General features: G+C 36.7%; 2 protein-coding genes across 2 annotated transcripts; both read right to left on the bottom strand.

The window, feature by feature from the left end:
* Window positions 1–303: 303 nt before the first annotated feature.
* On the bottom strand, window positions 304–10,750 carry LOC109079624 (tripartite motif-containing protein 16-like). The gene is made up of 7 exons (XM_042734363.1): window positions 10,597–10,750; window positions 4,152–4,749; window positions 3,862–3,957; window positions 3,302–3,535; window positions 1,594–1,741; window positions 1,441–1,500; window positions 304–1,310 (listed from the first exon to the last, which is right to left on the bottom strand). Exons 2-7 carry the CDS (start codon window positions 4,707–4,709, stop codon window positions 703–705), a joined length of 1,704 nt encoding a protein of 567 aa, XP_042590297.1. The 5' UTR covers window positions 4,710–4,749; window positions 10,597–10,750; the 3' UTR covers window positions 304–702.
* A 3,778-nt stretch (window positions 10,751–14,528) lies between these two features.
* Window positions 14,529–17,676, bottom strand: LOC122138962. Its single transcript, XM_042734684.1, has 3 exons — window positions 16,913–17,676; window positions 15,506–15,621; window positions 14,529–15,355 (listed from the first exon to the last, which is right to left on the bottom strand). Exons 1-3 carry the CDS (start codon window positions 16,943–16,945, stop codon window positions 14,764–14,766), a joined length of 741 nt encoding a protein of 246 aa, XP_042590618.1. The 5' UTR covers window positions 16,946–17,676; the 3' UTR covers window positions 14,529–14,763.
* Between the last annotated feature and the right edge of the window lie 182 nt (window positions 17,677–17,858).

Here is a 17,858-nt window from a genome sequence, read left to right as displayed (position 1 = left end):
ATATTCTATATGAATCTATATATTTTGACAATTTAGTTAAATCACTGAATAATGACAGACAAATTAAATTACAAAACCTCAGTCAATGCATTACATGTGAATTACACGCACAGTACAGTTCTATAAACTATATACTTGTTTTTAGCTAAAGGTATGTCATAATAATAAAAGACTATGAACTGATATTAAAATGACTGAACTTAATTGGCCTACATGTTATAAAGATGTCTGAAATGTAGCATAAACAAATGATTATATCAATTATAATAATTTTAAAATTAAATTATAAAAACACAAGCAAAATTGGGATAGAGGGTTTTATGCACCAATTCTAATAAGGGTTTATTACCTCAACGGCTTAAAAATCATATTTGACTTTGAAATGAAAAGAACCATCATTCAAATCTAGATCGATTGTTTGTATACAAATCCCACTTTTAAAATAAAATAAAATTCATTAAATCTAAAACATCCAATATAAATGTTCAAAACACTGTTATCTAAAACAGAAAAAAAAAAAAAAAAAAACAGAAAATAGGTAATTTTCTAAAATAAAGAAAAATAGGTAGGTAATTTTACCTCAAAAACCAATGGAATAAATCTAAAAATAGTTTTCTTAAAATTATTAAATCATGATAAATGAGAGCATAACCATTTAATACATCATAATGACCTCTTGCATTTATGAATAGTTCAGTTAATTTATGGTGTAAATTCCGTTAAATTATATCTCACACGTTCATAAAGACAGCTTTCATTCGCCTTGCAATTTAGGGTGGATACTTGGTCTTTTTTCAGCTCTAGGATCCTGACAGATGAACAGTATCCAACCTTAAACGCAGGGTATAAGGGTTCAGTGAAAGTGGTCTGGACTCTGTGAAGGAGAGTCATTCTGTCAGATACTCTGTAGAAGGACAGAGTTCCTGCTCTGTGATCCAGATACACTCCTACTCTAGAAGTAACAGGGATTGGAACTTCTTCTTGATCATGAATGAAACTGAAATTATGCAGATAATAGCCCAGTCTCCATGACATTTTGTTGAAGCCAAGTGCACAGTCAACAGTGCTTCCTTTACGTCTAATTCCACTGTAACAAACTCCTACAGCCCATTCATCCCCACTGCACTCGATCTCCCAGTAGAAGCGACCGTACAAACCGTCTCTAGACAAGATATAGGGACGCTCATTAAACCGCTCTGGTTGATCAGGATATTGCTGAGCTTTATCTGAAGATAATATTTTCCTGTTGTCTTCTGACAGTTTGAGGTGATTGTGTGCAGTGTTTAGATCCAAGTGAAGATCACAGAAATCTGAGAAGGAGAAATGAACAAAAAACAAATGTTGAACAACATACACTTTGGTTCCAAAATGGTCACACTTTAACACATTTTATCCGCTGATACTTATCAATTAATAAGTGTTTGCTTCGATCACACTTACACTGCAAAAAATCATTTTGGGTCTTTGGTTCTGGAGGGTTTGTAACATAGACATTCGACACTGAAGAGTCAAAACAAAACATGCATACGGTCAATTTGTTGGTTTAACCCTACAGAGTATGAATGGCAATATGACATATCAAAATATTCAGACCTTCTCTGGATATTCTGGCTGTTTGTTGTTGAAAGACGTCCTCCAAAACCTCCTTAAACATTGAGATTGAAATGTCTTTAAAAAACAGAGTGTGTTGAATCATGGGAACTTTTTCAAATGTGGGCAAAGGACACGCAGACTGACAGCTCTGAAATGAGAAAAATACAGCACTGCTTGTTATGTTAAAAAAAAAAAAAAAAAAAAAAAAAAAAAACAATAACACAAATGTGAAACAGTGAGTTAGTACAGAAACATGGTAGTATACAGTGATGAAATGACTAGGGCTGTGACGCTGGTGTAGTGTGTGGGGATATACAGTGGCAATCAAAAGTATTCAACCCCATTGCAAATTGGGTTTATTGGTAAAATTAACAGACTTTCAGCTGTTTGCAGTAAATACAATTAAACAAAAGTAATCGAAATTGCAATTGCTCAGTCTCAAAATTATTCAACACCTCCATGGCAAGCATCTTTAGTACTTAGTGGAGCGCCCTTTTTGCTGTTATGACCTGCTGCAAATGAGATGCATAGCCAGACACCAGCTTCTGGCAGCGCTCCAGAGGAATTTTAGCCCATTCCTCATGAGCAATAGGCTCCAGTTCAGTAATATTCTTGGGTTAACGTGTTGCAACCTGCTTTCTTCAAATCCCACCAGAGATTTTCTATCAGGTTCAAGTCAGGTGACTGTGATGGTCAGTGTAGAATATTCTGCAACCAAGCCTCGGTGGAATTTGAAGTATGATTGGGATCATTGTTGTGTTGGAAGGTCCAGTGACACCCAACTTTCAGCTTCCTCACAGACGGCATGGTGTTTTCTCCTAGGATTTCCTGATACTGCAATAAATCCATCTTGCCTTCCACACACTGCAGGTTCCCAGTTCCAGACACAGCGCTGATCCATAGAACCGAAAAGTTGTCTCATCACTCCACAGAACAGAATACCAAAACTTCTTTGAGCAAATTGGAGCTGATTTTTCTTGTGCTTTTGGGTCAGTAGTGGTGTATGTCTTTGAGTTTTGGCATGGAAACCGTAGGCACGAGCATGTACAGAGGCCATCTCTTTTCCAATATCTACAAGTCTTCTCCCAAAGTTTAAGCAAGTGACAGTTGTGGTAAAAGGTCTGAAATTTTATCTTCCACTGGTTCAAGTCATTTGATTTTACCCTGCCAAAGAAAGCTAAACTAAATACTGGCATGTGTGGAATACTGTATGTGCTAAACAAATAATTTTGACATGCTTTAATTAAAAAGCACAAACTGTATTAAATAGAATTTGACATGAAAGTAAAAAGGTATCTTTCCTACAGTTTTTTTAACTTTATTACAGTAAAGGATTCAAATATAGTAATTAAAAAAGAAACAAAATAAATGAAAGGAATAATTGTTTATAGGCTAATCCCCTACAAAAATAGGTGAGACACAAGTGAAAATTTGGCAAAAGAAACAAGAGATTCCATGTGCAATGTAATATTTCATGGAACATTGTTAAATTTGTGGAAAAACAGGTAAGCAGATTGCAAAACAATGCATGTTCCATGTTTGCAAAGTAACATTTAATTGCAAACCTATTATTTATTTTGTAAATAAAACTATTCAACAGCATTCACAAACCAAAAAAAAAAAAAAAATGTTTTGGTGTACCACTCGGACACTGTGGTGGGGCGGTTGTTAAGTTGACCAGCACAGCCCTAGAAATTCTTTTTATTACCTTCAGACAATGGATCTGATCATCAGTAATCAGAAGCTTCTCGATCTTGGTTTGTCTTTTTCTAAGTTCTGTCAGCTCTTGATCCAGATGTCTGTGAAGTTCTTTTGCTCGATCTATCTCAGTCTTCTCCTGAGCTCTGATCCGCTCTTTAATCTCACAGCGTTTCTTCTCAAGAGAGCAGATGAGCTCAGTGAAGACCTTCTCAAAGTCCTCCATGGTCTCTAGTGCTGAACTCTGTTGGTGAAAGATGTGATCATGCAGATCATCGTTGTGACTCGTTTTGGTACACTAACCAAAATAAATGCAATTAATGTGAGCAATTTTTAGCAAGTTCTCTAAATGTTCAAGCAGTCAAATTAAGCTGTTTCTGTTCAGTGTAAACTGACAGTAAACAAGTGTTTGTCAGGCTACAAAATAAGAACATGATGATTTGTTTGTCACTAATTTTATAGCACGTTTTAATCATTTTTGGACCTTAAAACCCATTGGTCACTGTCTACCTATCTACTTTTCTGTGTCAAACAAACTTTAAACCTAAAGAAGACATAAAGAAAACACACTGTAAGAAGCTTCAGAGCTCCACTGAGTTTCCGCTGCCCTCTCTCTCGCTCCTGGATGAGCTTTTGACACAACACCTTTGTCTCCTTTAACTCTTCCTAAGGATGTAAACGTACAAAATTAATAAAACCATAATTCACAAAAATATACCCCTTTCCAGTCTGGTAAATTGGCATAACAAGGGGAATTGAAATGACTGTCTAAATAAAAAAAAAAGGTAATATAAAATAACAACAACAATAACAGTTATTATTAAAATATTTTATAAATTTTTTAGTATCGTCAATATTACCTTTTTACTAGTCCATTCTGAATCCAGAGACACCACACTGTGTCCTTTATGATCATCAGTACACAAACAACAAATGCACTGACGGTCGTCCTGACAGTAAATCTCCAGAAGTTTCCCATGACTGAGGCAGATGTTCTCCTGAATGTTTCTGGAGGCTTCGACTAGTTTGTGCTTCATAAACGCAGGAGATTGATAGTGAAGCTGCAGGTGAGTTTGACAGAAGGAGGCCAAGCACTGCAGACAGGACTTTACAGCTCTGCTCTTCTCTGTAGTGCAGACATCACAGTCCACAGCAGCTGTTTGTAGAGCCGTCTGCTGCAGCGTCTCCATCATCTCAGCTATCAGAGTGTTCTTCTTCAGTAGAGGTCTCTGACTGAAGCTCTCTCTGCACTGGGGACAGCGGTATGGCGACCCCTGCTCCTTCTGGCCCCAGCAGTCAGTGATGCAGCTCATACAGTAACTGTGTCCACAGGGAATCGTCACCGGCTCCTTCAGTCCATCCAAGCAGATTGGACAGCTGAACTGATCCACAAACCGACTCGCTGCTGATTCTGCCATTTCTTTCCAGTGATTTTTGACTTCTGTCTTGAAATAAGAGCTGTTTCGCCAAGAGAAGCAACAATATTTGTCAAATGCCATATTTCACTGAAGTTAAATCATGGATATTGCCAAGATTTTTCATCGGGTCAAAAATAATATGAGAGAAGCTTGGGAATACGAGTGCGTGAATCATCTATTCATTTTACAAACCGGAGGTCCACAGCATACAGCGTAATATAATACAGGTATACATTCATTTTTAATTCCTTATTAAACTGTTTAAGTAAGGTTTATATATAGTGTCCATGACAGAGCTCAATATAAATCCTTTCATTAATACTGAAGCTGCCAGTTTGCTAATAAATTTCTAATTGTTATTAAAGAGCAAGCACAAATTCTGCAAAAGTGGTAGCACTTCCGGTGCGTTCAGCATTCACTCATTCAAGTAAACTGTACTAGTGGACTAATGTAGGGAATAGTGAATGAGTGTCACACTCTTGTGGATGACAGGTGCACGGAGACAAAGATGATTCCATAAGCATTTAATAATAATTCAAGATGATGAATATTCAATAGACAAACAGGGAGGGTATAGGGCAGCAGTTCTCAATTCCAGTCCTCGCAACCCCCTGCTCTGCAAATTTTGCAGATACACATGTATCTCTTTGTTAACACACCTGATTCAGATAATCAGCTCGTTAGAAATGAGCTCCATGCATGAACTGTGTTCTGATTTACATGGTCCCTACACAGTGCTCATTGCTCCCTACTCCATTAGCAGGGGAAATCTGTTGAAGTTTACTTCACTTCGGAATATTCATTCATGGATTTCCACTGTGCAACTTCTTCACCCACGGACAAGTATGACATCATATACCTCTGTAAATAAATACAATTTAAATTCACGTCTCGCACACTTCAATGCACTTTGAATGGAACATATACGCTCACCTAAAGGATTATTAGGAACACCTGTTCAATTTCTCATTAATGCAATTATCTAATCAACCAATCACATGGCAGTTGCTTCAATGCATTTAGGGGTGTGGTCCTGGTCAAGACAATCTCCTGAACTCCAAACTGAATGTCAGAATGGGAAAGAAAGGTGATTTAAGCAATTTTGAACGTGGCATGGTTGTTGGTGCCAGACGGGCCGGTCTGAGTATTTCACAATCTGCTCAGTTACTGGGATTTTCACGCACAACCATTTCTAGGGTTTACAAAGAATGGTGTGAAAAGGGAAAAAACATCCAGTATGCGGAAGTCCTGTGGGCGAAAATGCCTTGTTGATGCTAGAGGTCAGAGGAAAATGGGCCGACTGATTCAAGCTGATAAAAGAGCAACTTAGACTGAAATAACCACTCGTTACAACCGAGGTATGCAGCAAAGCATTTGTGAAGCCACAACACACACAACCTTGAGGCGGATGGGCTACAACAGCAGAAGACCCCACCGGGTACCACTCATCTCCACTACAAATAGGAAAAAGAGGCTACAATTGTGGGAGATTTTTATTAATAAGATTTTTTATCAATCAAGTATAATTAAGGTGAATTTAGCCACATATGTCAATAGTTATTATTCCATTATAATCCTATGGTTTTAGTATAAAAAAAAATGATGCCTACGTGGCCAGGATGTCCAGGGATGAGAAACACATCTGGGAAAAGGGTCTTTCTCCTTACCAGACCAAATAGGGGGCCCCTTCTCTCTAGGGATCGAATTGTAAGCCTAAGGAAAATTATGGAATATTGGAAACGCCCTGTATATGGTATATAAGGAGATACCACATAACATTCGGGAGATCTTCTCGCAGAGAACATCTCGGCTTTCTTTTCTCTCTGAAATAAAGTCTATCTTCTGGAAACAAAACCCCAAGACTGAGTGTGATCCCTAAGATCCATGGCAGCAGACACGACACTACACAATTTGCACGAGCTCACCAAAATTGGACAGCTGAAGACTGGAAAAATGTTGCCTGGTCTGATGAGTCTCGATTTCTGTTGAGACATTCAGATGGTAGAGTCAGAATTTGGCGTAAACAGAATGAGAACATGGATCCATCATGCCTTATTACCACTGTGCAGGCTGGTGGTGGTGTAGTGGTGTGGGGGATGTTTTCTTGGCACACTTTAGGCCTCTTAGTGCCAAGTGGGCATCGTTTAAATGCCACGGCGTACCTGAGCATTGTTTCTGACCATGTCCATCCCTTTATGACCACCATGTACCCATCCTATGATGGCTACTTCCAGCAGGAAAATGCACCATGTCACAAAGCTCGAATCATTTCAAATTGGTTTCTTGAACATGACAATGAGTTCACTGTACTAAAATGGCCCCCACAGTCACCAGATTTCAACCCAATAGAGCATCTTTGGGATGTGGTGGAACGGGAGCTTCGTGCCCTGGATGTGCATCCAACAAATCGCCATCAACTGCAATTTCTAAGGAATGCTTTCAGTACCTTGTTGAATCAATGCCACGTAGAATTAAGGCAGTTCTTAAGGCGAAAGGGGGTCAAACACAGTATTAGTATGGTGTTCCTAATAATCTTTTAGGTGAGTGTACGTTCGCTTCGAACTGGAGTCATGGTGGAATATCCTGTGATTTCCACTTCGCAGGGCACTTATGTTCGAATAGAACAAACGTCTGAAGCCATAAGAGAAACATACCAAATGTGCAGAGCAGGAGGTTGCGAGGACTGGAATTGAGAACCGCTGGTATAGGGGACAATTTCGGATTCAGCCAGAAGTTCCCAGAGACAAGCATATGTCGGCTAGGGCAGCAACAAATTATTATTTTTGTCAATCGATTAATCTGACGGTTATTAGAATGATGAATTGACTAATCGGTTATTTCACTGATGAATCAGTAGTCTTTGATTATTCAGCTATTGCAATTAGTTAAAATATTGATTTATACATATTCTAACAAATAAAGTTAATCATTTAAGCTTTTGAAAATCATGTCATTTCAATTATTATACAATTTATACAAAAATATATTTGGCACACAAAATGAACATTCTAATTCAACATTTATTTAGCTATATGAAAAAGTAACTGAATGACATTCAGCCTAACATCTCCTTTTAAGTCATATGAATAAGAAACAAAATAAAGGTAAGTGATGAGACGTCTTATTTTTGGTTAAAGTATTTTATTCACAACAAAATCTCTCTTATAGAGTTATGATAATCAAAACAGTCCTGAGCTAGATCAAGCTTTCATCCCTGCAAACCAAACTATCACTTTAATTCTTTTTTTTTTCTCCACTAATAAAAAGATTTTATCATTAGCTACCCAGACAGAAAGCAGTTTCGGCCCAGATCTGGCCCGCATGGATTTCACATGGGCCAGATGTGGGCCGGATCTGGGCCAACACTATGTTGCTGTCTGGGTAGCACCACAGGAGAGCTGCTTTATAACAGAAAATCAAATTGTAACTCTAACTGAAAGCGACACTGACTCTGCTTTAAAAAGTGAAAGTAAAAGTGACATGACCTACAGCCAAGTATGGTGACCCATACTCAGAATTCGTGCTCTGCATTTAACCCATCCAAAGTGCACACACGGCTTGTAGCAAACAATTTTTTGTCCAAAAAATACTCTATTGTGTGGTGTCATTAGTACAATTATTTATCTGCTCCCGATCGAGACGGAACTCAAATTGTAAATATCAAACATGTCTGATATTTTTGACTCTTGATCAGGCTGCCTTTAACCTGATACCGGCGATGGCCAATGAGATCGAACAAGCATCACCTACTGGATGTAGCTGAAACTTGGCAGCCACAAACATACCATGAAAGCAGAGAACATCACCCATATTCTTTTTTATACTTTGCTTCTCACTGTGAAACAGAACGCACACCAGGAGAGCCAGCTGACAATGTTGATTGTCCTCTATTTTTTTTCTCTTGTCAAGTTTGATCTCGAGTGTCTGTGAGATCACGTGTCACTTTGAAATCGATCCTACAATCAACAAGTGTGTGGTCTCATGGTCTGGTCGAATCATCTAGTGCAGTGGTTCTCAAACCTGTCCTGGAGTACCCCCTGCCCTGCACATTTTGTATGTCTCCCTCATCTATCACACCTGATTCATCTCATCAGCTCATTAGTGGAGACTGCAAGACCTGAAGTGGGTGTGTCAGATATAGAGAGACATACAAGATAGCAATGCTGGGGTACTTCATGGAGAGGTTTGAAAACCACTGACCTAGTGTGTGCGTTCAGAGGATTATAAGGCTAAAAATTGGTTGAACTGTCTTTATGTCTGCGGTCTCCCATGGTTTTAAAATCGTTTAAGATTTGAAAATCGTCTAGTGTGCTGCAAGCCTTAATCTCGCGCCAAATTGGCAATTCTGCTTGCAATGTTAAACAAAGCACCAGCTTTCAAGTTTTGTAAGTTTTAATACTAAATTCAAACCAAAAATACCATTTTGGCGCACTTAATGTGCTGTAAACCATAAAATGTAGGCTTCAGTTAAAGCCAGAGCCACTGAAAAACAAGCTTTGATCTCGCCGGCGTCGCCACATGGTCACGTGGTTCATGGAGCTCTCCAAACAAAACAGCGCACAACACAGTTGAATGGGTTCAAGTAGGACAGACGGCAGCTTCATGATACAAGTATTTGCAGCAATTTTTTTGGTAAACAGTACAGAATATTATGCATTGATTATTACGTTGATGACATACACAGTATCATATTTATTCTGGTTTTCTTAACCCTCAGGTAGGTCTTTTGCTTACTTATAATGTGAACATACAGCTTAACTATTTTTCAGTTAAATAAGTGTTGTGCATATTTTAGTTCAATAATATTTATTTAATATTTTGAGGAGATCTTTTTGTACTAAATACTATTTGTGGAATAATTATGGTCCATTAATCACTAAAAATTATATATATATATATATATATATATATATATATATATATATATATATATATATATATATATATATATAATAATTTTTAGTGATTAATGGACCATAAATTCCTAATATTTCTACTACTTGTATTACAATTGTGTAGTATTTAAGGTTAAAATAGAGAAAAGGGTTTTAAATTCCTAAGCAAAGAGGCAAATTACAGTCATTTTGTGGTCAGAAAAAAAAAATGAAATTTTCATTTGTAATGCCATGGTTTACCCACTAGGTATTTCTCTTCACTAAATATATCTAGAATATTGCAGGTCATACCTGCTTACTTATTAAGTTCTTCTTTTGAATAATTATTTAGACATGATTAAACACTAGATTTTAAAATGAGAAATTTAAAAAGTTAATAACTTGCATACTTTTATAATGATGCTTTAATTACATACAACGAAAGCAAGCAAATACTTTTTAGTTTAAAATGGTGCTAAAAATGCATTCAACTGCATTCATTGCGGTAATCAATACACACACACACACACACACACACACAAAAAAAAAAAAAACACGACCTGTCGCTTAAGTTGTTTACGGGTTTCACTTTCACTTGATCTCTATTGTTGGTGGTAAAGAGCTGAAAACCACATGTTTTCAGAGAATCACATGTTCACCGGGAAACGAAGCATCGCTTTCTTTCCAGTCACATGTATGCTTTCCTTTTAGCTGGTGTAGTGGATTTAGTTATTGTAGAATTAAAGAAAGTTTGCACTGTTATGTTTGAAGCGGATGTCATAACAAATGTCAGTAGACCAGAAAGATTTTTATACAAGCAGTTCATTCACGGGTTTTCCAAAAGCATTGACTCTAGTAGGCTATACTATCAACTTAGGATGCTTCTGAGAATCACAGTCCGTTACAGGAAACGCTCTGTACACACAGATGAATAATACACAATTGTATAAGATTTCTTTATAAAAGTAGACAACATGATAAAGTCATCTTTTTGGATCGTATTAAGTTCTTACCTTGACAGGAATACACTTCAAATATGATGTGCTTTGGCCCAAAGAACAGCGGTGTGGCTCTATTAGAGGTTACATCACTAGTGGGGGAAAAATGTTTCATTTCTCTTGAATTTAAAGACTTCTGGTTTTCGGTGAGTGCGTAAACAAAATGGGCATGTCAAAGTAAAAATAAACCTCGGAGAAAGCGAAAGAGAAGTAAAAGAGAAAAAAAATCCCATATGATCGACTCGTTAAAAAAAAATGTTGCTGCCTTAAATTTTTTACGTAGCTACAATCAACTTGGCTATTTAAGTCATTTCATATTAAAGGACATTAGGGCTTTGAAAAAATGTAGATAAAAAAATATAGAAAATACTGTATACGTTCAACAGTAAAGTGTAGGAGTAGTAATAAAATAATCTTATTGTAGATGCACGGAGAAGAACATTTAATATGAATTGTACATGGTTTCCCAATAATGTAGAAATAACTGTCCAGTAGAGGACGCCAGCTCACCAACAATGTGGAGAAAAACACTTGCCAAGTACAATCTTTTTTAATGACACATTAAACTTACTTGTCACAAGATTCGTTTGAAAACAGTATAAGCCTACTTATTGATTTTATTTTCAATTGTGCTACTAATATCGTTTACACACATTGATACAGCTTACACTATAGCGTCCAAAGACATGAATATGTTTTATAATATAGCCTAAGTTTAAATTAATTGAAAGTGACGTGACATTCAGCCAAGTATGGTGACCCATACTCAGAATTCGTGCTCTGCATTTAACCCATCCAAAGTGCACACACACAGAGCAGTGAACACACACACACTGTGAACACACACCCGGAGCAGTGGGCAGCCATTTTATGCTGCGGCGCCCGGGGAGCAGTTGGGGGTTCGATGCCTTGCTCAAGGGCACCTAAGTCGTGGTATTGAAGGTGGAGAGAGCACTGTACATGCACTCCCCCCACCCACAATTCCTGCCGGCCCGAGACTCGAACTCACAACCCTTCGATTGGGAGTCCGACTCTCTAACCATTAGGCCACGACTTCCCACAAACTTGATTAACTGTTGTGATGGCTTCATACAAATATGAAGATAATTAGGGGGTTTGCCTTCTTTTACACTCATTCTCACTCAAGTACAGTGGAGCCACAATCTTCTTGAAGTTTATTTTGAAGATGTTCTGAATTTTTCTCAGCCCAAAATATATCCTTAAAGACAAAGACTTTTACCGTGCTCGACACAGTTCTCCAAAAGCTACATAGTGTACCTTTAAAAATATTTGTGTAATAATAATCATGAAGCTCTTATGAACCTGCACCAAACACAAACAGACACATGCACAAAACATATACAAACAAAACTGAAAGACATAGAAAATGGCATCCTTGCTTCATCAGGGAAAACAGGTGCATTCAGCAAACTGTGCTTCTTCAGGAGGGATTTTGATCTTCATATCTAGCGGTAACCGTATATGTCCATGTCTGATGCATTTCTTAATGTGAAGCACTAAGACAATCGGTAGAATTATTTATAAGCTGCAGTGAATGTGAAAATAATCTTGTTGAATGGAGCTGAATGGAAGCTACTGTAAATGAATTCAAGCTACTTACCATAAGGCATGAACTCTAGTCAAGGTGCAGCAAGGTTTTTAGAGATTTTCAGATTTACCTTTTCTGAGGTCATAAGGATTTATCCAGAACCAAAAACCACATATCATGTGACAGCATGATTTAAACCACAACTTCTTGAGACAATAAAATGTCTAATATTATGTTATATTATATTATATTATATTATATTATATTATATTATATTATATTATATTATATTATATATTCTTTTACCAATCACTAGTGAGGCCACAGGATGAGCCACATGCTGCAAGTATTCAATCACACTCAACTTTTGTTTCAGAAGTTCAAATGTGTGAAAAACAAGAGCAGAGTAGCAGCAGACATTTTTTGCTATGTGTTGAATGCTGGGCTTTTGTAAAGCATTAAAACATAACTGAGTGAACTACTGTACTTCTGGTGGAGATTAATACAATGTTGCTTTTAATTGAATTGAACACCTTTATTGTCATTGTATTTTTCTGCATTGTATTTTTTAGGAGCACTTCTCCTGACTGGTGTTAGGAAAACAAACATTTAACCACAGACAATAAATTAGACTATAAGACTGTACAGTACAATTTTACAAATAAATACAACAAGTGACTGAGTCGTGATATTCACATTGAGCAACCTGAGTAAAGTGACCATTTATAGTATTGCACGTTGTCCTTCACATTGATATGCACAGTATGTTTAGACAAGGTACAATTTAAATGGAGTGAGTACCTGTAGAGATTTAGTGACTAGATATAGTATTGCACAATTGACATATGGTGTATATTATTGCACATGTTTTATTGCACCTTACTGCATATATAGTTTTTCACATTTAGAAACCAGATATGGTAATTTCACCTGACATTAGTGTACAGACAGTGGTATTGCAGACTGACATACTGCATATAGTACAATATTGTATATCTTGTATGTTGCATGTTGTATAGCAGCAGTATAGACAGAAGAGATTTAAATGAAATAAGTGACTGAAGTTAAAATAATAACGTGGTTGGAATAGTATTTGGGATTAGTGCATTTATGAGTTTAAAGTCCTGATAGCACCTGGGAAGAAACTGTTCTGTAAGCGAGTGGTTTTTGCTCTTAAGGATCTGTACCGCCTGCCTGAGGGCAGAAGATTAAACAGGTGGTGTTCTGGATGGATGTGTCCTTGATGTTTTTGGCCCTTGAGAGATAATGGGAGTGAGCAATGCTTTCCAGGGAGGATAGTGAGCAGCCAGTGATTTTTCTTGGGCTGTGTTGATTATTCTTTGGAGGGCTTTCTTGTCTGCTGCAGTGCAGCTGGAGTACCACACTGAAATGCAGTACACTAACACACTCTCTATGGTAGAGCGGTAAAAGGACACCAGCAGCTTACACTCTTGGTTGTTCTTCCTGAGCACTCTGAGGAAGTGCAGCCATTGTTGTGCATTTTTGATGGTTGCTGAGGTGTTAGCAGACCAAGTCATGTCGTTGGATATGTGTACTCCCAAGAATTTGAAGGTGTGAACCCTTTTGACACATTCCCCATTGATGTAGGGTGGGGCTGGTTCAGTATGACGCCTCCTGAAGTCCAGAATGAGCTCTTTTGTCTTAGAGGTGTTCAGGGACAAGTTGTTTACAGAGCATCACTCCTCTAGTTTCTGAACTTCATCTCTGTAGGCTGATTCATCATCTCCTGAGATGAGTCCAATCACTGTGGTATCATCCACAAATTTGATGACTGCGTTGGTGGGATGAGTGGGAGTACAGTCATATGTGTACAAGGAGTAGAGTAGAGGGCTCAATACACAGCCTTTGGAGAGCCAGTGCTGAGCGTGATGGTGGAGGAGAGGTGAAGGCCAAGCTTAACAGTTTGTGGGCGGTTTGTGAGGAAGTCCTTTATCCATATGCAGATGGAGTGGGAGAGGCCCAGTGCAGATAATTTGCTGATTAGAATGTCTGGGATAATTGTATAAAACGCTGAACTGTAATCTATGAAGAGCATTCTTACATAGGTTCCCTGCCGTTCAAGGTGGTTGAGTGCAGTGTGAAGGGCTATCGTGATGGCATCATCTGTAGACCTATTTGCTCTGTAAGCAAACTGGTGTGGCTCAACGGTGGGGGGAAGGCTGGTTTTGATGTGCTGTGAGACCAATCTCTCAAAGCACTTCATGATTACTGGTGTTAGTGCAACTGGTCTGTAATCATTTAAGCTGCTGGTGACTGCTTTTTTAAGGAAAAATAAAAATTGGGTTTGCCAGATTAGTGGCAACAAATCAGATGTAAATATAAAAAATTAAATATTGTGTGAAGCATTCAAGAGTGAATGTATGAGCAGAATTTATTGTTGTTTCCAAAGTTTACGTACATTTTACAGTGAATATTATGGTGGTTCCACAAGGGATACATCATTAATTTAATTAGGCACAGAACAGATGCTCAAGAATGATACATCAGATATCATTCTTGAATATTTTTTTATTTTATAGCCCATTGTGTGCTGGGCGTTTAAAGAAAGATTTGTTAAAATGCCACCCTTTGATCACTGACATAAGCATTTTCTAGAAAATAAAAAAAATTACTTATTTATTTTCAAGCAGACAGTTAGTATTCACATTTTTATTTTCCACACATTTCCAACATTCCATTTCATCACTGGTTCTCTTACACCGATAAAGAGGCACTACCGCATTAATCTTTAGAAATTCTTCTGCCAGATTCTTCTTTCTGTCCTTCTGCCAGATCTCTTCAAAGACAAATGCATTCATTCCTTTTTTTCTTGTGTTTATCCAGTTTAAAAGACCATTAAAAATATTGTCTTCCCCATGCATGCATGTTTTCACACAAGGAGAGTTGTAAGAATAGAAAACTACACAGCTACTCTGATCTGCCTGCTCTAGAAGTTTGTCCATGGGAGATTCACCTAAAGGATAGAGCAGAACATGCTCAGAATGTTCATTTGTGGTAAGATTTGGCCTTGCAGCAATGACGTTGCGTGAGTCTGTGCAGAGTAAACATTTCTGTCCTTTATTGAGCTCATCTCTGACATGTTTTGCATCTTTATTACTGAACACATTCTGGATATCAGCATCTACGTCTGTACAGTGAGCACGTAGAACAGAGATTGCTATTGCATATTGAGCATCTTTTTGCATTGTGGTTTTTGGCTGGACACTGCAGAGATAAAATGTTCACAATTTAACATTATCACAATTTAAAAAACTAAGAATGCATCTTTACATCATGCAACAATTTTAACATGCATTTTACTGATTTAGTATGTTGATTTTAATTTACTGAACTGTACAAATACAGTACACTTACTTGTCAGCAAAATACTTGAAGATATTAGCAAGGGCACCAGGGTTCACATCCCTCTCAGTGCTTTGAACACCCAGATGAAGCAGGACGATGAGCAAACTCGATGGAACCAGTAATGCCTTCAAATAATAATAATAATAATAATAATAAATAATAATAATAATAATAATAATAATAATAATAAAAACAAAAATAATAATAAATAATCCGAGAAAAGATTATACACTGAGAGAAACAGTTTTATAATATTTCTGGTTTTCAGAAGCCCATAACTGGGTTTAACTTTGGCAGACTTATTAAAAACTGCTGCTGTTTTGCCTTCTTGCAAATGGAAAACTCCCAACATTCCTATTCAGACTTATTTAAAATAGGCCTATAAAAATATGTAGTTTTTTTGGAGCTGTATGAATATAATCAGTATGAATGTGTACTAATTAAAAATTAAATAGAGCAACTAATTAATTTGCATACAATGTTGCCATTGTGATTGACATGGAATGAGACGTTCACTTTTCGGAGTGGTGGTGGTGATGATGATGATGGTTATGGAAGAAATTAATCTTGTTTATTCAAATCGAAGTCATACCCCTTAAAATGACATTTGAATGGGGTGGCATGTAGATCTACTGTTAACCATGTCAGAATTGCACAAACTCTTTGTTTCAGTAGTGTTTAAGATCATATAAAACATTAGAGAGTAACTCAAGAATACAGCAGATCATTGAGAAAGCATTCTTGAGTGATGATGCATATCTTGTGCAAAAATCCTTTCCACCTAAAACCCTGACATACACGGTCATTCTGAACAGGTTCATTTCAAACTTGAAAATATTTTTTCACTGATGCAAAAATGAGACAAATTCTGCTGTATAGCCCCTCTAATAAAGTCAATAGTGTCATTGTTCATTGTCAGTGATTCAAAGATCAAACAATCCTCATCAATAGTGACATTAAAACACATTTTAGGTTTAATATTAAGAAATACTCCAAATAAAATTTAATTGTAATTTTAAAATCATTCAGTCTTGAGTGATATGTCAGCAAATACATTAATGTAATTAAACTATACTTGGTATGAAATAAATGTATTTTAATATATTACTTGAACTGTTTATCTCAGTTCACTTCTCATGTCAATAATATGGCAGAACTAAAAAGTCAAGTCAGAGGCAACAGTGGCAAGAAACCCAAACTCCATCAGTGATAAAAATGTACAGTGGTATATTTTTCTTGCTTCAAAGCAAGTGTTTGTTATAGCTTTTAGTTAAAGTCTAATGTAGTTTTTGTTCACAGAATGAGCTTTCTTCTAAATGAGACTAAAGGCCATAAACACAATTCTCATTTAAACATCCACCTTTTGTTAAAAATGCAATTCCCCAAAATGCATGAAAACACATATGCTTTACAAACCTTAAATAGTTGTGATCGTCTCACTGACTTCATTTTTCATCTGTAATAGTTTCTATCCGTTATGAGAAATGGTGCTGAGTTGTGAGTAACGAGAAAAACATCAAATAAGTTTTAAGCAAGGACATTTATAGGAAAACTGTAGGCAGTTGCTTAAGGATTCTTCAGTTTAGGAGGGCCAACAAGAGTGTCACATTCTCTTTTTGTTTCTTGAAAATTAAACTGAAACAAAAAGAGATAGGACACCATTGTTGGCTATCCTGGAGCCTATTTTTTCTAGAAATGAACTTGCTTAATACCTTATTTTCATCATTAGTTCTCTCGGGAAATATATCCATCTCTTTAGTTTGTTAATTTTTTTTGGTGTGGTTTTGTTTGTGCATATCTGTTACGTTTACTCTTCATGTTGGATTCTCGCTTTTGTTTTATTCACTAAAGCATTTAGATCCGCTGTGCTTCCTCAGCCAGGCTTTGACAGAGGGAGACACAAATGGGAACAAAATTCTACTCTGTTACAAGAGTCTGAGGCACTAAATGGCAAATAACCATCCATGAGCAGAATTTAATATTATGTCTGCAAGGTCATTTATAATAAATACACATGATTACAATTTTATTAGTCACAAAACATGTTTAATAATAATACTGTGTGTTCAGTGAGTAATAATTCTAATTTAATAACCCGATGTGAGCTGGGAAAAATTAGTTTTATTAAAAAAAAGGTATGTAAAATGATTTATCATTACCGTTTGATCATTGACAAGTGTTTTCCAGAAAATGAAATGTAATCATTTCTTTTCAGGCAGACAGAGCACAACTCATTGAATGACAAAAATATATGATTTATTGAGCTGTATAATATAGCATATAAATGGCATGTGAAATATAGCAACTAATTAATTTGCATACAGTGTTACCATTGTGGTTTATATAGATGAAATAAGATATT

This window comes from Cyprinus carpio, chromosome A3 (genome assembly GCF_018340385.1).
Source record: "Cyprinus carpio isolate SPL01 chromosome A3, ASM1834038v1, whole genome shotgun sequence".
Taxonomy (NCBI): Eukaryota; Metazoa; Chordata; class Actinopteri; order Cypriniformes; family Cyprinidae; genus Cyprinus; species Cyprinus carpio.
This window is presented reverse-complemented; position numbering and strand designations above follow the sequence as displayed.